We start from the raw sequence: 22,289 nt of genomic DNA, 5'->3' as shown, positions 1-22,289 counted from the left end.
GCCTCTTAAAGGCACATTTTGTAGAGTTTATGCTTGCCATCTTTGTGTGTGTTCAAATAATGTATTTGAACACACATGGCGTTAATTTAAAAAAAAAAAAAAGAAGCCTGTGGGTGCCAAATGAAAGACTTTAGGTAACTTCATTTTCAATATCTTTCGATGAAGAAGCCAAAGTATGAATTCTCTTGGGGGAGTTCAATAAAATATGGCCGCTTTAAAATGTGAAATATGAGACACATTTTTAAAAGAAATAAAAAATGGTGGATTTCCTATTAGATTTGTGGCTTCAATAGACCTTTTTTGTACTGTAAGTCGGGCTGTTAAAATTGCCACAAATAAAAATGTAACATGGGCTGATTTGTCAAAGGGATACGCGACTCATTTAGCCATTTTCAGCAGTAGGGAGAGAATATTTTGTCAATAATTAATGTAATAACTTCATTTTTTTCATAAACAATTAATACCTTTAAAAACTAATTTTGCCATTTGCGGTCGACTGCGTGTTCTCAGTTTGCTAATGTCACATGACCAAACCCAGAAAACAGGTGAAACGTGACTGGTCGTTGCCCATTTCTTCAGCAAATTTGATGTCATCTTCAGTCAACAGCAAGTACAAAAATGTGTTTTTAAAGGTATTAATTGTACATAAAAAAAAATAATGAAGTTATCAAATAAATTTGAGACAAAATAACTTTTTACTGCCGAAAATGGCTTCAATGAGTCTTAAAAGGATACTTGAATCATTTTCAGAAGTAAAAAGTTAATATTCTATCCAGAATGAATTTGATAATTTTATTACTTGTCATCTACAATAATACCTTTAAAAACTACAATTTCCACTTGCTGTTGACTGAAGATGACATCACCTGTGCTGAGGAAGTAGGTAACGACCAGTCGTGGCTCAGTTTGCTGACCAAAGCCAGAGAACAGGTGAGGCATGATTGGTCGTGACATTATTCATCAGCACCAGTGATGTCATCTTCAGTCAACAGGTAGTGGAAAATTTAAAGGTATTAATTGTACATGAAAAATAATGAACTTATCAAAATCATTCTGGACAAAATATTTACTTTTTACTGCTGAAAATGGCTAAATGAGTCAAGTGTCCCTTCAAATATTCGGGGTGCTACAGCAACACACATTTTTAACCAGGTCTGATGTGTGTGCAAAATGTCATGTTTTACGCATGTTTGGACAATCAAAATAATTGTTCATAGCAAACAGTGCGTCGCCATGGCAACAGTGTTCGATAAAATTGGAGTTTTTCATTCATCTAAAAAAAACTAATGGGAAAAAAAAATCCACGTATTACACCTTTTAGAACTTACCCCCCAGGTTCACTGTACTATTATATTTGTGCTTTGTGTTCATAATATTAGCAAACCTTTTTTTTAAATTCCTAACTTTCCGCCATCATGTTATCAATTGACAGTTACAAGATACAAAAATAATGTGGCACTCATTAAAAAAAAAGAAAATACTACTAGACTTAGAAAACACTTACTAGCTAGTAACTGCAGTAATGAAGATTAATTGAATTGTTGCTAGGGAGAAAAACAAAACACCTTCTCCTACTAAAACACCACATTAAGTGTCCCAAAAGTTACTATGCACTTCCTTTTTCCCATTTCATTCCAGGTATCATTCGGACAGACATGAGGCCATCAGCATTTGACAGCTCGGGTTTTTCAGTCTTGCTAAGCCTATTATGGACTTGCCCATTGCTCACCAACCGACATTTGAACAGCATTGCATTGACGATACACTATAGATTTATGATTGCTACCACTTTGAACAACATACGCTAGATGCTAAATTGTGAAAAAAAATGTGAGTTGAGTGCGTATGGGTAGCTAATATCGGAACACAACATAACGGCTAGCTCCGGCGGGTGAGATTTTGTTTTATTTGATCGTGCCGATTAAGTGACTCAAATATCGCAACGGACGTCTCCGATTCTCACCTGATGATTTTGTTGCAGGCTCCGCACACGGGGGTCCTCCCGCTGCTTTGGGGCGCCTGCTGCGCCGCCTGCAGGATGGAGCTGCGGTTCTCCATGGGAGTGGGCTGAAGCGGCTGCTGGTGGTGCGTCACCACCGTGCTCGTCTTGTCCGGGTGGAAACGGTCGGCGAAATTCTTGTCGGTGACCCACGGAGGTCGGGAGGCAGGCGCCGACGAGACGCCCGCGGATGCCGTCTTGGATCCTGCGTTGAGGGAAAACAAACATTCAGTGCCATTTGTTTTGGGGAAAACAAACAACAACCGGCTGTGACTTTGGAGAGTTCCGCAAAATTGAAGGTGGGTGGGTGGATATACAAGATCTATAATATAAGCTCGCTCTCCAGATGTCAACGCAAATGTTGATCCTGATATATTGACACTTAATAAAAATGCATTAGCACATCCTACATGCTGCTTGAATGCATCAGCAGGAGCGTGAGGACAAACTCACCATCTGGTTTATTGGCTGTCTGAGCCTTGGCAGGTGATGGAGTTGGCTCAACACTGTGGAGAAGGAGATGACTAATTAGAGGGAGGAAGAAAAAAAACAAAAAAAAAGTACACAGCTCTCAATAACAACGCATGTCATGTTTGTGTTGACAGCAGCAACCGCGCTGCCTCATATTACCTTGAAAGTTGAGTTTGTGTGATCTAAACATTAAATATGAATAGTGTGACTGGGAACTTGGCTGGAAAGTAAAACTAGATAAAAGCTAAAAATAAACAAAAATAGTACATTGACCCAGAGTGAAGCATTTTTTTTTTTGTGCAATTATGTGTCTATTATGGTTTCTTGAACAGGAGCGTGTGTACCTACTAGAATAAAATGTAATTGCACATATACTACAGTAGGTGGCAGTGGCTCTCATTGTTTGCGAGTGTGGCGTGCATTTTTTAAAATCAAATTTAAAAATAAATACATTTATGATACAGTGTTCCCTCATTTTCCGCTGGGGTTAGGTTTATAAAAAAAAAAAAAAAAAAAAAAAAAAAAAAAAAAAAAAAAAAAAAAACAATAAATGAAATCCGTAAATTATTTAGCTTTGTTTGACATTTATTATAAATTTTAAAGCTCCAAAACCCCTCATCACAGTTTTATCTGGATCCCTTTTGAGATGGAACTAAACCAGCAGGATGATGTTTTACTCTAACCTAGTACAAACAAATCAAGGGACTCAGAAGCCGAATCAAAATTCTACACCGCATTGTAATAGCAATCCCACCCGAACACCTTAACTGTTTTCCGTAAGTCGGCCAAAAAACTCATCAGACATGTTCAGTGGCATCCTGTCAAATTTGGAACCCAGAGTTGTTTGGCTTCCAGCCCGCGTGTGCGGAGCTGCGGAAATGAGGACTTGTTTCTGCATCTAAAAGTTCCGTTACCCGCAGCGAGCGTCACTATATTGAGAAAATCTTCAAACTAAATCTGAGATGGAGGGAAAACAAGTTGTGAGTGAAGACAGCGTGCTCTGGAGATGCGTCATTCTGGGAAAAAAATAAAATAAGATAGCAGCGCCTTAAGCGACTATCGTGTTTACAACATCAACAGTGCCATCTACAATCAGCCTCTGTGAGATGATGAAATCGCAGCTCATTTGCAAAGAAAAGAATCCGGCAAATGATTACCCTGAATCAACTTTGCTCTTCAGCCTCGCAAGTACGCCTGTCAATTAATCGACGCGTGAACACAAAACAATTCAAAGAAAAAATGTGCTTCCAAACAGCGCACACTGAATATTAATAACGAATCCCTATGCTATTGCACCAAGAGGACTTGCAGGTCTGATGACGCAAAGGAAGTTAAATGGAACGCAGCTAATGAGATGGAGGGGAATTAAAGGTCAAATAAAGCAAAGCAGCTGAAATGGGGTTTTTTGACCAGCAGACGAGCAACAGCAGCTCCTCTGAGATGTGTTGTTGTTTGTCTGCTCCTCACGCTGCTGAAGGGTACAGGTGCATCCTCAGCCGTGTCTATTCCCAGCTGGAGTGGCCTGGAGCGTGTTTTCTTGACATTTGCACCGCTTTCAACATAGGACCAAGCACCCCCGGGCCCGGGGAGATGCAGGTGCGCGATTGCGCGCTGCAGAGTAACAAGCCATGGACACCTTGACATTTGCAGTTCATTCTTTACACCTGTGATTTCTCATCTACCTCAGTTGTTCTTATTTTGGCCTCGTCCCCAGAGGAAAGTGTCGACTTGCGCGCAGACACGTTTGAATAGGGGGGAGGGAAAAGAAAGGCTTTCCATTTTCTTTTTCCACGGAGAAAGACAGCGCACGTCATCTTCTACGCAAAAGGTGATGCAGGTTGACAAGGAAAGGCGTTCTGAAATAGACTGCATGTCTAATGGCTGCTCCACACATTCCTTATATAGTTTTATTTATACAAATACGTCTCTCTGTGAGCACAATTTGATCAACATTTTTTAATGCCTTAATGGCATTCAGTGATCCCTAGCGCCATCTAGAGATGAACTAATAACTCATTCATAAAAAAAAAAAAAAAAAAAAAAACTATGTCAATAGTATGCAAAAAAACATAATTTTCTTTTTTTTTTTTTAGGTCTAGTAATCACTAGTTACATTACATGGCTGTACTTTCACCTTACTAGAGCTGCCATTTTCCTCTTACGCATGCTCAAAGGACAACTTCGCAAATGTAGTTAGCCTGGGTGGACCACAGCTTTCATTCCCCTGCTGCAGGTAGTCGCCACTAACTCCCGTGATTCGGGCCCATCGCTTGTCAATTTCTGCTTTGCTCAAGCAAGCTTTTACTAGGTTTTTTTGTTTGTTGACTAGCTCCTCTCACTAGCCACTCCAGCCTATGGCTCCGACTAACGTCGTTAGCTACTCCAGGCTAATTCCGGTTCGGTCGGTCTTTCCGGCTCGCTTGACGCGCTTCACAACGGCTGGCAAGTCACCGTCGCCCGCTCAGATATTCGTTTGCTCACGCAAATTAAAAATTGGTGGTACCCTTACGAAATGTGGTCTGTCTACGCCACCGTAGTGTGCGGTGCTCCTGTGTGCTTCTCATGCCATTCTTTTACCACTAGATGGTGCTGGGGATTACTGAATGTCCCTTTAAAAATGTACACAATAAATTCAAAAGCTGTGTATTTTAAAAATCACAGTTTTTCTTGTTTTGTTTTTTCTAAAAGAAGAACCTACCTAGTTGTAAGACAGAATGCTAATCATCTTTGATTGTCTCACAATTCGATTCGATTGTGATTTTCGGGTCTGAGATTCGATTTAGAACAATTTGCATGACGATTTCTACTTCAATCTGTGGCTATGCAAAGAATCGTCATGATCTATTCCAGTCTTCTTTGCACGACAGAATGGCAAATGACGACATTAAAGTGTCTTTAAAAAAAATAAAAAAATAAAAATACTTTTACTAAGTTTTGAATCATAAGGAAAGTGACTTTTCCCACAAAACAGTATGCGGACCACAAGTGCTACGTTGTAGCTAACAATAAACTTGATGGAATTTATAGTTTAAAATAAATAAAAATCAATTTTGGGACATTTTATATTGATTCTGAATTGTAGTAAATGATTATCTCCGTTCTTATGTGAATCAAATTTATTGGCATTTGGCACACCGCAACTAAAAAGCAACCTTTACAGTACACTTTCACTTTTTTTTTTTTTTTTAACACTTACATGGCTGTTAAGAATGTTTAAAGGTTTACTTAACACTTTTGTTTTATAGTTACTTTAAAACAGTTTAATGATAGCAACTGTTTGACTCCGGTTTAACTGCTACAGTTAAACAGCACGAGTTTGACATTTGACTCCCGCGCACAATTACATTAATTAGATTAGATTAAGAGCATCTTGGTTGCTGTTCACTGAACAACACGCATTTCCAAAATGGTCCGAGATGTTTTATCGTCATCTGAAACATAACGGTGCGTTATTGGTCTTCTACAGACATTTTCTGACCTTGCTCTCGCAAGATGAATTCTATTGCCAAGTTAGACATTTTCAATAAGTTAGTCAGATGTACACTCCTATCAATTTATTAATTTAATAATACTTAATCTTACTTTGACAAAGTCTTGTGATTAAAACCAAAACCTAAGCGCTTGGATGATCGTCGTTGGCTGTGTTTTCTTTGCTCACCACCGCTCTCAAAAGGATTTAAATAGAATTAAATTGGAGCATTACTAGCTTTTACATTCCACTTCTTTATTTCTGGCTGGAGCGTTAATGTTAGACCACAGGCAGTTTCATGACTAAGAAGTTATTCAATGACGCATGTCTGTGCATGTTTGTTGTAGTTTTCATGACTAATTGCACAACGATTTTCTCAATGAGGCAATAAACGTGTGAAGCGTGAGCAGATCAAGTCAAGCCTGTACAAGGTGAGCTCACCGGGAGGCTGCAGCAAACGCCGAGAAAGGAGATACAAAGATGTCAGCTTGCATAATGAAAGATGGAAACTTGAAAGGAAGGAAACACACAAAGAAATAGAGAAAGGCAAGACGATGTTTTTGTGAGATGTTTTGTATTTCTGATGACAGCAAAGGAAAAAAAAAAGAAGAGTCAGATACAGCTTAGTGGTTTCTTTTCTTAATGTTTGGAGACACATACAAGATGAGAGGATCAGAAATGAAAACTCTTGAGAAATAAGAAGAGCGAGTGTGGTTGAGAATCAAACAGGTAAGGTACCCCCCTCCCTCCCCCCTCCACAAGTTTCCCCCCACTTGCTCAGTCAGATAGAAACTTGGGCTCCAGACACTGTGGTCCACTGATCTTAACACTTGGCTCAGTTTGCAACATTCCACTTTGTCATGTTGGCTAAGTTACATCTAGTTTAGGATTATTTTCAAACTTCTTTTTCGCCGCCGCCCCCATCCCGCTTGTGTCTTAAAGTTATCAGCAAGCGGATGGTGGGCTATCTTCGTCGTCTCTGAGGCGCGGCACACGGGCGTCGCTCAGGATTTGACATTTAGGGAGCAAGCGGACCTGTCGTGGTGCCAGTCCCTCAGACGGGCATAGCGGGGGCTCTGAATCTCGGTGAGGAACTTTTCCCTGCCCCGCAAGGAAGAGACGGACAGATGGACAGATGGAAAGAAGTTACGAGGAGGAGAAATAATAGTGACGAGTTGGGTAAAAAAAAATTTTTTTTTAAATGCACAAACACACAAGAGGGGTTGCAGATTGAGGCCTCATGCACAATAAATGACAAATTCATTATGTTGGTCCTACGAAAAGGTCACACTGAACTTTGCGTGCGCACACACAAAAGTGCATACTAAACTAGTCCACAACAACAAAAAATGCTCAACCACTATGAACCACGCTCAGGCTTTACCTGCCCCGCTTCATGGTTTCTTCATTTGGGTCCTGCACTGGGAGATTCAGGAAACACACGCACACACATTAGGAAAGATGACACGACACCTACTATAAAAATGGGTCAGTCAATAAACAAGATTATGCTTTTCATGGGCCCAACATGGGAATTAAGTTCCTCACGTCAAGTTGCGTTGCGTTTGATGTGATATGAATGTCTCGCCCTGCAAATGTCTTGGGCCACTGTCGATCATAAATAACTAGAATAGCAGTCAGTGCAGAACTGCACCAAATTTGAAAGATTGCATCTGTCCAAGCCGTTATTCTTTAACTATCATGATGATTACTATACTGTGACTAAAGCCCTTAAAACAACAAAGGTAGTACTGTGCACACTTTGGAGAACAGTTCATTCTCAATGCAACAATTAGCTGGACAATTTGCATGGGATGTGTTTCAAAGTTAATTCCTCCTGTGGTGCCAGTCAAAGACAAAGCTTAGCCGACAGTGTAAAATGGAGACGACTCTAAAAATAACCTAGAGTGTATAAGTTTATTTGACTTGTTAAAGTTGTACAGAATGAGACGTTCTAAGGTCAAATTAAAGAACTGTGGGATTAACTGATTTTCTTTCAAGTCTGTCCAGATCCTTTGAAATCTGAAACAAAACCTATTTCAGATTAAATAGAGAGCTTGTTATGGTATCAAGAAACAAAATCTTACTCATTCATCACGTGTTGTAGTCATGAATCAAACCCATTATTCCTTTTTGCTTGTTCCCACTCAGCAGCAAAACAAATGATCTACTTGTATTCAGTCACACGCTCACACGAGCAGTCCATCACCGTCAACATGCCAGGCCAGGCCCGGTCCCGGACTTACTGAAGTCGGTGCCAGTGAGCTGGGCCAGGATGCGGAAGGAGCGTGACTGGGTGGTACCAGTGCGAGGCTGCCAGTCCTCAGTGTCCTGGATCAACCTCTTTTTGCTGCGGTCGTTGGGGATAAAACAGGGCATGTCCATCCTGAGGTCGTGCCTAACATACGCATCACCACAGGCATTCGTTAAACAAAGCACCAAAAAAAACCAAAAAAAAAACCACAGACCAGCTACTCCCAAATACCAATCAGGTCATCTTCAACTCAGGACGTCCAGAACCAACCATGCAACAACTAAATGGAATGCTAGGAATTTGGGCCAAAAGGCTTTTAATCCAAACATACAGTATTTGACCCGACTAACTGCTTTAAAAATCAAGAGACACCTACACTAGCAAAACAATGTGCATGCACAAGCCCCTTACTTGGATGATTGGGGCATATCATAGAAGATAGGTTGAATCCTACAGAACAGACCAAAAATACAAGGTTAACAGTGGACAGAGAACAATGATGGATGAACTAAAAAGAAATAGCAGTAATATGGTGAGGGGAGAAGAAAGAATTTTTTTTTTTTTTAAATAAAAAAAAAATAAACAAAAGACTCTAGCTAGCGAGACATCTAAAAAGTGTTGCAAGCATCATGAGATGGTAGATCTAATTTCACCTAATTTGTCCAAAACAAATCATTCATTAATTATATATATTTGATTATACATCTATCCATGCCAGTGATCTATAGTGACAACAATAAACCTATGTAACCATCTGTTGCTATGAATACAACAGGAAAAGTCACATCATTAAGTACATTTGTAAGTAAATTGAGACGATGATCATTATTTCAGTAGTCATACTTTGGATCAATAATGGCTGGGAAAGACTGCAATAATAATAGATAATGGAACAGGCCACCTAGGGCACAAAGGATGCATGCTCTTGCTGAAAACTGAGAATCTATAATCACTCATTTAGCAATAACATTAGGTCCACCTACACAATACTTAATGAGATGCAGTAAAATGCCGCTTCAAATGATTATAATGATTCGTTTGGTTTCTTCACTGTCGGGAGACATTCATTTAACAACATGCTCATTATTGTGGTTGTAGTTTGCGGCCCTAGGAAATGTGCATTACAAAGATTTATAAGTGGATGTCGAGCTAAAATGAAAAGGAAAATTGGCAATAAAGTCAGCGTTACAGAAGTATTTATGAGTGTCACAATTACAAGCATAACTTGAAACATATAATACAGACTAAAGTTATAATTTTACAAAAATAAAACATTTTATGAGGATGTAATTAGGGTCAGATTTCTGCGGTTATGTCAGTTTGGGAAATTTGACCCAATAAAATTCTCATAATACAGTTTTTCTTATAAAATTACAACATTACTCTCATAAAATTATTAATATTTTAATAAATTTAGTCTAACAACTTTATGACTTTAATAAACATTTTTTTTAATTAATGCCTCTTGGACAGTATCAATCAAACTGAGCATTTTTATATTTTTCACTTCAGAATTTTAGTATTAGATGTCATTCAGTTGTACATGTTCACCTAATATTGTGTCTATGCGTACATGTCATGATTTCAAACACGCAGGTGAGAGAGAAAGGAAATGTACTAACTTTTCAAGCTTCTCCTTCTGCATAGTTAAAGGGAAAGAGAGGGGGAAAACAGAAAAGAGAATGTGGTCAGACACCGTTTTGGAAGGTTAGGAAAAGAGAGTATGTGCAAAAGCAGAACCATCATCAGAAAGCAGCAAACAAGCAAAGAGTTAAGCAAAGGCATGCTTTTATTGTCAGTAGGCTGTGTGAGAGAAAGACAGCATTGTGCGCCTGTCAGGGCTACCTATTGTCACACTGAGCCGTAATGACTTGGCACAAAACGTTTGTCATTCCGATCCTCTCAGCCACGTACGCAAACGCTTTTCGAGAGTTATGTAAATGGCTTTGGCGCTGGCCCAAACACAGGATTTCTGCAGCGCCGCAGTCACTCTCCTGTTGTCATCTTGTGCCGTGATTGCGTCTCGAACAACAACGGAGTGCTCGATACACAAAAGTGAACAAGTTGAAAGAACGGGCTATCATCCAAAATAGCTCAAGTTTCGACAGATGCAGTGATGTCTTCATCAAAATTCGCATACTCGCGTCGTTACCATGTTCAAATGCCACAGGAATGCAATTTTGCCACACATCAACCAACCATGAGGAGACAGACTGCTTCAATAATCCAGTAACAAGGTTCTAAAGTCGTGGACAGCTCAGCAGAATTTATGAGTCAAGACCAGACCACATCCACCACTGGTGGCTGAAGTCGCACGATTACGACGACCCAAATTGGCGTAACCGAGGAGACGCTGTGATGTCATACTGCTGCATTCTGCGTTGTTAAATATTAGGGTTGCCCATCATAACAAATACACTGATTGCTGTAAATTATTGTGATTGTGTGGAACTGATTGCCATTAATTGCGCCTTCAAGCAGTTCAGGGGAAAATGTGCACTATTTGGCTGTTCGCAGCAGCAACTAACTTGCGGCCTCAAGATCACCATCCATGCAGCCATGACAGAACTTCTCTGTGAAGTACTATTCTGCTTAATACAACACTGGCATTGAAAAAAGATATATAGATTTCAGATTCCGTGCAAAAATAAATAAATAAATAAATTCTCCCATCCCATGATTGTCACCCCACAGACTGATGGAAAAACAATAAAGTGTGTTTACCCAACGCAGCCATGTGAGCACACAGGCCAACAAAATTAGCACGTCAATACTTTCGCTTTACTTGAACCATGTTTACATTTGATAGACTGACCGTCTCGAGACTGTTTATCTTAACATGCTGTTTAAAAAAAAAAAGAAAAAAAGTGTTGGCTAGGCCAAGCAATTGACCGTCTTTTTGTCAGCACGTTCTTTAGCCATAAAGCATTTTATGTTACAATGTTAAAACAACTGTGAATTAAAAATAAATAAATAAATAAATAAATAGATACAACTAAATACAGTGCAAATAAGCACTTTCTTTGATATAGAAATATTTTTATGGTGCACACATTAGGTAACTAGTCTGCAGTAAAAAAAAAAAAAAAAAAATCAATTTATTGATTAATACATTAATTTAGGGCTGGACAATAAATCAAATTAATTCGATTGAATATGCTAAACCGTGAAATCAATTTTTGTCTTCTGGATTATTAAGAGTTGCTGCTCTTATGTTGTGTTACATCCAGATGTTCTTTTGAGTTGCTTTTCTAACTATCAATGTTAAGTTTATGTTAAAACTGATATAGAATCAGTATAAATTATTGTCTGAAAATTTTGCATAGGTATTATTTTTGAATAAATGAAACCTTTAAATAAGCATTTGTTTGGTTTATTAGATTAAAATCGTAATCGTCCTGAATGACTGAAAAAATTTGTGATTTAATTTTTTTGTCCATACTGCCCAGCCCTAGATTAATTTACTTTAATTTTGTCCAGAGTGTATCAAAAAAGTGTAGTTAAATTCCTATTAACGTCATTGTTGTATTTCCATTACTTTACCTTGGCTGGGCTTTTATTGGGTGACATAATTTTTACTTGGGCCTAAGTTTTTTATTAGATATCCATAAGTAATGTTTATAACTTGAAAATATATCTACAGAAACTGTGTAAAAGTCTGGCAAAATGGGAATTTTTGATCATGTCACGCTTGGGTTAAGGTCTATACGCAGAGAGCACATAAAAACCAAAGACACATCAGAGGCCCATAAAAGTGGTTTATGTTACATTTCTTTACCGATTCCTGGAAATAAGTTCCATTTGAGGCCAACTCTAACTGAGATAAAAGTTGCTTTCATGTGTGGTGGTCATTTTGCCACGTTTGTTGCTGCACCTACCCGTTCTGTGGCTGCAGCACACTGGCGCGGCCCTGAGAGCGAGGCGTGTTAAGTTTAGGTGAGTAGGCCACAGGCTTTATGACAGGTCCTGTACTAGCGTCCCCTGCTGAGAAAGGCCTCGCCATCTTGTTAATGGTGGTGCTCGGGGCAAAGGAGTACTTTGGCTGTACGTTAGCCTCGGAGCGCGAGTCCTACGTAGTGGTGAGAGAGGGGAGACAATGCAGCACAGCACACAACATGCAGTTAAAACATTTGCCACACAAAGACATAATTTTTAATGACTGAACTTCATTTAAAGCCTCGGACTGTAGTTTCTACACACAAATCATGAACTACTCAAAGCCTGCAGGCCTTTTTTTCCCCTTGCACAAAGAATATGTGCTCAAAAGCCATGCAATTTATGTGTAGCCCGAATATCCTCTTAAAATGATCAAATGAAAGTGCTCAACATGAGAAATTGCTGCACATAAAATAGATTTTGCAATGAGTGTTCGACACCAACTGAAAAGGACAGCCACTAAAACGCAGCCGTGGCTTTGTGGAAGTATCACGTCCCAGCTGCTGTTCTAATAACAGAGCGCAGCACAAGGCGGTTCATGACACCACTGTGCTCTTCAAACTGTAATCAGCAAGCCAAGTGGCTCTTAAGAGACGCAGCAGCAAAACTAAATGTGACACAATCACTTCCCGTCTGCTATCAGGGGATATGTAAGGCATTGCGCAACCAATAAAAAAAATAAATAAATAAAACACAGGAAATTCCACAGCATCGTTCACGCCACTCCATCCGGTGGAATGATTCAGTGGCGCGATGATGCTTCGCTAATGTGCCGCCTCTGGACGCTGTCAGAGCTTGACAGGTGACTCAGGCCAATCACATTACTTTAAAGCCAAAGTGACACGGCACCACATTCAGGTCAAATGTGAGCAACAATTAAGGGAAGCCTCAATCAAAGCAATTTAGTATGTGCCCAAATTGTTTCTGCACATGTGGTGAGTGGAAACGGCAGACGAATCGAGGCTTACCTTCTGCTCTGCGTCAACTTTGACAGCTCTGTGGAAAAATGACAGGAACATGAGTTAGGTCCAACTTCCATATAGTGCACCAGCACAAAACACAGAGAGACTGTTGTATTCTGAGATATGTAACAGTCTAGCACACACAATGTGTATTTTAGTTTGGTACAGGGTTTCCCCCTGTGCTTTATCAGCCCGGCGGCTCGCCACGCTTTTCTTGCCCAAAACGTGCGCACTCCCCTCCCCCGTTGATGAATCGATGATTGCCTCCCCTACACGCAACTCCCCATCACCGAATAGGATTCGGCGCATGTTGTTCGTTGTCCACAATAGAGCTGTCAAAATTAATCGATTATTAAGTTAATCAATTACTTTAATAATCGAGTAATTGTTTGGAACCATTTTTTCATTGAAAATGGTCCAAATCCTGTGATTTCACCATATCAACAGTAATTGTTCACTGATTTCAGTCGTACTTCATGGAAGACTGATTATCTTTTGTGTTTAATCAAAATAAGACATTTGCAAACATCTGTTTTTACTTTGGAAAACAATGACCAAACCGGTCATCATTCACTCAATCATCAATCACTATACGAATACAAAGTACGAAATCAACCAATCACTGGTTAATAAACAGTAATCAGGAAAAACTAGCAATGCACTTTAATGCAAAATTAAAATGATTCCAGTTAGTTGATTAATCGATTGAATAATCAATTTTTTTCGTAACTGCTTTTTCCGCACTAGGGTCGCAGGGATGCTGGAGCCTATCCCAACTGGCTTCGGGCAGTAGGTGGGGTACACCTTGAACTAGTTGTGATTGAATAACCAAGAGATAAATATTATCCGATTTCTGTAGTCCTCCATTTAAATCAGACTGATTATCTTGGTGATGAATCCAAAACAAGACATTTTCAAATGCCTGCTTTCATTTTGGAAAACAGTGATCAACATTTTTGGTCATTTATGCACCAAACTCGTATCTGAATCATAATTAATTTAAGTTTGTCCATTTTCTGCACTGTCAATGCGAAATAAGCCGTTCGAATAAAGGAATGGAGTTTAAAACTTTTTTTTTTAATCGATTAATGAGCAAAATAATCAACATATTAATTGGTTATTAAAATAATAATTGGCTGCAGCCCTTGCCAATATAAACAAAAGAATCCAAAGATCATTCAAGACTAAAACTTGCTGAACAAATTTCAAACACAGTAACCCTGAAAGTACTCTTATGTGCATTTTTTGGGGGAGGGGAGTGCTAACTACTGTGCCAGAGTGCAAGAAAATAGCTCAAAGGAACTGTATGTTGTACTCTACTACATCTCACATAATCACCCTCTCAACTCAAATGCTCCATACATTTTAACTTTAATCCCAGGATGCACATTTCTGCCGTCAGTGAGTGGAGTGCTACAGTTGTCTGTTCATCCAAACGCATTACCTCTCTGACAAAAAGCAATAAAAGGTTACAACAAGAATGAACTTGCATGTAAGTCACCTACATTGTGTGAGGCTGTAAACACATGCAATGGCTGCTTCCTGGGATGAACAAGCGCTTATGTTTGCCTGTCCAAGCCCTGATTAAGAGGCGCTAAAGACAGGATGACAACAAATACAGTGAGCGGCGGAAAGCAGAGCATACCGACGTGTCGACAAATCAATGTGACGTTCACAGCGCCGGAGCTCGCCGGCTGTCCTAGTCCTAACCCGTAATTTGATGAGCCACGCTTTAATCGTGGAAAAAAAAAAAAAAAAAAAAAGTGTCATCACTGTCTTGAGGTTTTTATTCAACGCTAGTGAGAAAAATATGTGGAAATGATTTGTGTTTTTGAGGGGAACGAGTTTGCCTGGACCGAGTTTGACCCGTGAGACCAAACAAATGATATCAATGAGATCATTTGACCTCATTTCATGAATCAATTATTTGCGTGAGGCAAGCGGAGCTCATACAAAAGTTGGATGTTTTCAAAATGAGATCATCATTGATATTATTTCCGATTTTCATAATTATACTGGGTTTACTGTTACACATAAATACACCTCTGAATAGCACTGTGCTTTTATTATGCTCCATTCATAAAAAAAAGATGTTAAAAAGAAATATATATCATTCAAATAACATTTTGGTATCAACTCAAAACTATGAAAAAGGTCAACAGTGATGTTAAAAAGAAAAGTGCTCGTCTCTCATCAGTGTGCAGCTGCCCTCCTCTCAGAGCACAAAAGAAAATAGATAATGACTGCCAAGGTAGCAAACACAACTGGCAACGTTCCTCTTTAATAATAACAACAAGAAGAGCGTTGATTTAACAGGCTGGATCTTCACATTGCTGGCTGCGTCTCAACAAGTATGAACTCTGAGCCCACTAACAAACGTCCACGACTGCCCTTTGACCTTTCCGCTCAATCTGTACAATCCAGAAAGTATTCACAGCACCTTACTTTTTTCACATTTGGGTGAGAAATCCTTATTCCAAAATTCTACATGCAAAACCTCATAACAACGTGGAAAAAGTTTGTATTTTTAATATTTGCATTTTTTTTTTTAGCACATTCACAGTGTTAGCTCAATATGTGATGTGACAATTTCTTATGAATGTTTTAGTGTGAAATGTTTACAGTAGAGCTGTCAAAATTCATTAAGCGATGATCAAATTAAATCGACAACTATTTTAAGAATCGAGTACAGTAATCGTTTCGAGCCATTCTGTTCTGTGGTCCTTCATATCGTCTGTGTTTAATCAAATTAAGATATTTGCAAACATCTGTTTTTACTTTGGAAAACAATGACCAAACTGGCAACGTAGTACATCAATCCACCCCCCCCCTTTTTTTTTTTTTTATCACTAAACGAATACAAAGTACAAAATTACCACCAATCACTAGCTAATAAACAGTAATCAGGGGAAAAAATGTTTTTGTAATACACTTTAATGAAAACTTAAAATAGACTAATCGATTCTAAAAATATTAGATGGTGACAGCACTAGTTTACAGTTACTCTTTTTACACTATATGCCAATAGCACATTCCTCATCAAAGCTGGATTAGTTAGTTATATTAATTTGTGCAGCATTGACGTAAAACATTTTATGAAGGGGCCAGTCAGACTCGGATGGATTCATTGTTTTTTTGTGCCTTTGGGGAATAAGATTCTATATTTGAATTGCATGCACGCGTATAGCAGACTGACACTATTTGAAGTTCTGGCTGCGCTATCTAGAAAATCAAAGGGAAACCTAAGTGAAAGATTTGTCAGTACATATCAGCCCCAGAGTGTTGGCAGGCAAACCCAAAGAGCTGGATGGGGTGGAAATTGGCTGAGCAACAGCTGTGATCACAGCATCTGAACTTATGGGGGATCACAAAATCTAAATGAGTCTCCTGACAGTTCCCCCGCCTCATGTTTATGACTCGACGAGTCAATACTTTCTCATTTTATTCAAACCTCAAAACAGTCCAACTTCCTTTGGGTGGGTGGTCTTATTTTTTTTTCTTCCTTTTTAATTAAGCACCATATGAATCCTTTTTGCTTTGCACTCTGAAGAGATACTTTATCAGTCAGAAAGTCTTGGCAGAATCTCCGTGGGCAATTCTTAAGTGCTACTTGTATGAAGGTCAACCACTTTTAATTGAAATTACCGAAAACATAAAAACATTTTCTGGCTCAGGTTCTTCAACAAAGTGTATTAATCTATAGAACTGTGTACTTTGATTAACCAGGGCTCAAAAGGACAAAGGCCACTGCATGCACTTGACTATGATTTGCAAACTATAAAACGTACCGTAACATGAATACCGCTAAACAAAACGCTATTATTTTTGTAAAAGCATAATTTTTGCTGTAGCTTGGAAATGTATCTCACTATCTGTGGGTCTAATGCTGTGACTGATAAGTTTAATATTGCTCCTGTTTTAAAAGGCACTGTGAAAGCTCATCTGGTAGAGTATAAAGCAGATATTAATGTGAAATGATTTACTGTAGCTCGGCACTTGCGCGAGATCAACAGTAAAGTCAAACTTGCCTGTTAAGAGTGAGCGTGAGCGAGTTCGACGCTGCTCTGATCTTGTTTTGGGCCTCCACGTGGGTCAAGTCCTCCGCGTTAAGGTCATCAATGGAGACCACCCAGTCTCCGACCCCAACGCCAGCCTGAGCTGCCTTCCCACCCGGGGTCAGCTGGAAGAGAGAAGACAGAATAGAAACGGGTTTCAGACTGAGGGATTGTGCACAATATGCTCATTTCATTCTAAAGTCATCGTGAGCTTATAAGTGACATTGTGAGGCTTTAGAATTTCATGTCAATAACTCTGTTGAATACATACAAGTTTATAATTTTTTAGAATAACAGTCATAGAAAATACTACAAAAGCACTGTTGTTATTTTGGTTGTGACATCCATTTTCACCAAGAAAATAACCCTGTCGCTTATTTAAAAAAAAAAAAAGCAAAAACAAATCTACATCCAGACCCTTGCATCCAAAACAACAATGGGCTTTTCTATTTTCAGCTGAAAATATCTTTTGCGTCCACAGCCTCTAAATTACAAACCATTATCCCATTTGTTGATGATCCGCACAACAGGGGGCATGTGAAACCACAAAACAGAAAATATGAATCCAAAAGTCATGTAAGGGCTGACAGTGATTTAATGCTTGTTAATAACACTTAATAAGCCACTCATGGAGTGTGTACAGTCAGACAAGCCAGGGGAGAGATTTCACTCAGCACTACGAGGGAAAAGGCCATCATGATGTCATCAGTCATCACATGATTCACTGCAGATGTGCCAACAGATGATGAAAGCAGCCCTTGAACGCTTCAGACAGCCGCCACATGCCTCATGCGATCGCATAATTTCACCGGAGGAGCCATGTCGTTATTTCCACGCAGGCAGGTATGTCTCTGACCGGTTTCACTGACAAAACGGTGACCTCATCCTCTCGGGGCAGACGTTCTGTCAACGCTGTGAGGTCTTGTTACAAACAGGAAGAAAAAGGCAGAGTCTATAATCTAGGTAGAATTGCCTCTCGCCTGCCATCTCCACTAAAAGCGCTAACACAAAGAGGGGAGATGCCAAATCAGGTTTAGTAAGGCCCCTGTCAGCTTGGCCATGCGGCTTAATGAAACACGACCCGTGTGTCAAATGCACTGATAAGTGAAGTACAAAGTGGCATCAGATAAGAGCGCCTGCACCAGGATTTCAGGCAGAGAACCCCATTAGGATTACTCACTGGTGTCATGGATCCCTGCAAATGTTGGCTCATCACAAGCTCAGAGGACTCAGCAGTTCAATCGATCGCTTTCTGCCATGTTCAGCTAAGCTATCGCGCTCGCTGCTTTGATTCTGCACATTAAACATAAACACTTGTGCGAGCAAGGAGGTAATGTCTGTAAACTGATGACAGCTCGGCAGTGCGCCCCCACAAAGACGGCCCGCCTCAAATCAAAGCGTGTTAACTCTAAAAATAAGAAGAAATGCCGTCCTCTGAGGCAATTCTTCTTTTACAGTCAAGTTAAAACATCACTTTAATTGCTTTTGATTGGCCTCCTCTGGAAGCCATGAGCCAGACTAAAAAAGAAACAGCTTGTCAACTGAAAAAATAATAAATAAAAAATAAATAAAAAAACTTTTATGAGTCTTCTATGGCAAAAATAACAATGACTTTGACACTTTGACATATTCTAAAAGGAGGCACAGTCTGGTAAACCACTGAGGTTCCCTGCTGCTGACAGACAAAGTCTGACCTCCCTTTTATTGCCACAATACCTCGTAAAAGTAATTTTACCTAGATTAAATCATTAGCAACATCCTACAATGTGTTCTGTAAGTCCTGGAACAAATTGTTACAGATGCAAACCCGCTCTTGACTGAATCCATAAAAACTCACTACATCAAAACCACATTAATGTATTTTTCCTTAACAGTCCTGTGCATTCCTCCTGAACGTGTATTAGACTGCAACGTACTTATACCACCTGCATCATTTAATGGAAGCAAGTGCAGGAAATTTTTCTATTGTTATTTTGCCTTGTAAGGATAATAAGGCTCTGTTTTGATGGACAGTCTGAGAGGTATTAATTTAACAATGACTTTATTTTTGTGCTTGCAGTAGGCTACAACTGCATTGTCGTGTGCTGAGAAGTGCTTGTAAAAGTCAAATTTGTGATACAGTGTCTATATTGGACCTCACTAGCCTGAGCTTGTATTACCTAATGTGTCCAGGCAGTGTATAATTTGCTCTTGCCTACATTAATTGGCAACTGACCAATCATGTAATAGAGCCTCAAGTGGATTATTGCAATATTTACATGTATCAATTTAGCTAAATAATTGAGTAAGCCACCTGTGTACAAAAAAACATCTAATTTAGCCTCTTTTTTTTTTTATGCTGCCTTGGTTTTATGTATAAATGTATGTTGAAACATCCATGTCTGAAGTCCCATTTACAAAAAGTGATTGATGATTTTAAATGTCAGGCCATAATAGTAAGGACAAACAGGCGATAAATGCACTAATTGCATGGCGGTCCATGACAAATATAATCTAAAAAACAAGATTTTTTTAACCTTGTATGGGAAAAATCAAACTGTAAGAATGCAAAATATCAACTCTCAATACTTCAAATACTCATATTAGTAAAATGTAATTGATTTTCGAAATCAAATTCAGTGGGATTTGTCTTTTCCATTATTGATCAAAAAATATTAAAATGGCCCAGATTGTTATAATAATTGTGCACAACAAATATAATACTAAAAGCTGATATAATAACTTATAAAACAGCTAATTTGGCTAACTAAGAATGTGGCGGATTAGAATACGGCCCGTTAGAAAATGAAAAAAACATTTTTAATGCTATAAACTCTGCAAAGGTTGTTTACATGTATTGAGTGATGGACACAGACACCTGTGTTCCTGTCTCAGGTTCAGAATGCAGCCATTCCCTCACTTGAGAAGGCAGCACCCAAAGTTGCTGTCCTCAGGCCTTTGGTTGGTTCAGGGTGGGGGTGGGGGGGGTGTAAAGTCGGAAACACTATCCCCAGCAGTTTGTAAATGTGGCAAAGGACAGTGGGGAAACATATTCCACAATGTAACTTGCACTCATATAGTGGCTCACAGGAAGCGAGGTTCTTAAGTAACAATGCAAGGGTGACGCATGCATGGCAGAGGCACCATGGACTAATTTTTTATTTTTTTTTTATTTTTTTTTTGGGGGGGGGGGGGGGGGGGCACCTATTAAGTAGCTACACACATCAAATAAATGATGTTATTAGAAGTGAAGCCTTTTTTTAATCAATCTGCCGTTCACAAGAGCACTGCGGCAGAGGTGTTTTGCAAGGAGATCAAATTTCAATTCCCCGGCGGGAGCCTTTCAACGTGCAAGGTCTTCAATACACTCTTCCAAGTGCTTTTGTTGACTGATGCCGAACACTATCCTTGGCTTGTTTTGTTCCACACTGAACTTTATTTGCAGCTCCAGGTATATTGGCCGGGTAACTCAGCCCCAGCTCATTTGTATTATTTCCACAGCTATTTGGGGCCCGGGAGACTGTCCGTCCTGACATCACTCACACGGCACAGCTGATACAAATCCACAAATAGTCCTACGAGAAAGGAGGAACCAAACCTTTAAGAACAAGACCTCATTGTGCAGTCGAAACACCTCGCATTAACTCACCTTAAAACACCGCTACACTGTTCACAACGCAAGAAATTTGCTGTCAACTCGCCACAGGAGACAAGCCCCCTGTGGGCAATCCATCAGTAGGTACTGAAATATTCATTCGGCCCTCTAACAAGGCTGCTTTTGCTCAAGTGTACGAGGGAGGCTTTAAGGGTAGTGATCCAAAAACAGATGGCTGACATGTCAGACACTGATGCAAAGCGAAAGAATCTCGACACATCCAGCTGTGGCAGTGAGACATTCGACGTCTCCTTACTTGCTTATTGACATGACATCATCTGCAATTTCCTCCCAACATTTGATTTCCGATGACGGGACATGTGTTCGCTGATAAAAAGCAGATGGCGCGCAGGAGGACGCACATCATTTTATCAGAATGTTGATATAGCTGCACTGGCTAAGATCTAGGGCAGAAACTCCTGAGGAGTAGACCTCCAACTGTGACTTGACTTTGACGGAAACTGCAATTTCACATCATGCTTTATTAATTGGATGATTTCTCTGGTTAACAATATAGTAGAAGGAGAGATATCATGTTACTTTTACCACATGTCCATTTTCCTCAAGGTCAAATCAAATTGAGAGGTAACGACGTGCGCTATTTATGAGACGAGTTCCAGGAACGAATCAGATTATGGTCATGAGTTCATACATTGACCAGACATCAGATGGTTTCTTTCAAAAAAAAAAAAAAAAAAACACATTCGTCTGGAAAAGGTCCACAGAAACTAAGAGTAAAATGATCACATCCATCAGCGGCCACAATAGTATTGAGGTTTAGCAAGATGGATTCAAATGTTGATTACCTGCCTGAATTCTTGTGAATATCTAGCTGCTTTGAAAAGTTGTTTCACGAAACCTCAATGAACTACGCTTTTACCAACTGAAATGCTCCTCGTAAAATTGGGAAACTTTGTTAGTTTTATCATTAGCAAGCCAAATAATTTTCAATCTGTAAAAGCATGGTGGCGCATGATGGTGGTTCGAAAAGCTCTAGGAGAGAATTGTTAAATGTGTCAAAATAACGTTTAAATGACATCATGGGGAGTCGAGTGCGCACCCCACCTCTCAGCTGGGATAGACTTCAGTTTCCCTGTGACACTGAACAGGACAAGCGATATAATAAATGGTACATGGAATGATGACATCATTGTTTTCTCATTTTGGGTTGGACACGCAGAGGGAATTGACATGACTAATTTGAGGAGTTTACGGGGAAATGGTTGTGAAATGAATTTGACATTGTAGAAACCATAAGCCATAATAAATTGATGTAAATCTTTACTGGAAACTCATTTTAGAATTACATTCATATTCAAATAATGTGGCCAAAAACAAAACAGTGCTTTGAGGAACTCAAATAGAATTTATGCCAGTGACAAGGCTACTGGGGTGTAAAAGAACATTTTTTTTTTTGAAAGGAGAGGAAGGTTTTATTGGCTTTTCCTCTCTCCTTTGTTTTCCTTTCAGTGGTGGAGTGGAAAGTACAAGCACACTGTGATGGCTTTT

General features: G+C 39.4%; 2 protein-coding genes across 4 annotated transcripts in view; both read right to left on the bottom strand.

The window, feature by feature from the left end:
- The window catches only part of LOC144026166 (PDZ and LIM domain protein 7-like), a 33,064-nt gene that overhangs the window by 3,471 nt on the left and 7,304 nt on the right, over positions 1 to 22,289 (bottom strand). For all 3 annotated transcript variants that reach the window (XM_077532753.1, XM_077532750.1, XM_077532752.1), the window contains exons 3-7: positions 17,120 to 17,271; positions 13,098 to 13,125; positions 12,072 to 12,262; positions 2,453 to 2,505; positions 1,964 to 2,204 (exon numbers count right to left, since the gene is read on the bottom strand). In XM_077532753.1, the coding sequence (XP_077388879.1) occupies positions 1,964 to 2,204; positions 2,453 to 2,505; positions 12,072 to 12,262; positions 13,098 to 13,125; positions 17,120 to 17,271 (665 nt within the window). The remainder of the gene's footprint in view (positions 1 to 1,963; positions 2,205 to 2,452; positions 2,506 to 12,071; positions 12,263 to 13,097; positions 13,126 to 17,119; positions 17,272 to 22,289) is intronic.
- LOC144026169 (PDZ and LIM domain protein 7-like) lies at positions 6,732 to 9,828 on the bottom strand. The gene is made up of 5 exons (XM_077532757.1): positions 9,816 to 9,828; positions 8,605 to 8,643; positions 8,186 to 8,337; positions 7,324 to 7,360; positions 6,732 to 7,040 (listed from the first exon to the last, which is right to left on the bottom strand). Exons 2-5 carry the CDS (start codon positions 8,619 to 8,621, stop codon positions 6,944 to 6,946), a joined length of 303 nt encoding a protein of 100 aa, XP_077388883.1. The 5' UTR covers positions 8,622 to 8,643; positions 9,816 to 9,828; the 3' UTR covers positions 6,732 to 6,943.

Source organism: Festucalex cinctus, chromosome 9 (assembly GCF_051991245.1).
Source record: "Festucalex cinctus isolate MCC-2025b chromosome 9, RoL_Fcin_1.0, whole genome shotgun sequence".
NCBI lineage: Eukaryota > Metazoa > Chordata > Actinopteri > Syngnathiformes > Syngnathidae > Festucalex > Festucalex cinctus.
Note: the sequence above shows the minus strand (reverse complement) of the source record. Positions and strands in the feature narration are given on the sequence as shown.

What these genes read in the sequence shown, in the direction of transcription:
- LOC144026169 (XM_077532757.1), bottom strand. An exon ending in GCTCACTGGCACCGACTTCA is followed by an intron (nt 7,361 to 8,185) that starts GTAAGTCCGGGA and finishes TGAATCTCCCAG; the next exon opens with TGCAGGACCCAAATGAAGAA. An exon ending in GAAACCATGAAGCGGGGCAG is followed by an intron (nt 7,041 to 7,323) that starts GTAAAGCCTGAG and finishes CTTGCGGGGCAG; the next exon opens with GGAAAAGTTCCTCACCGAGA.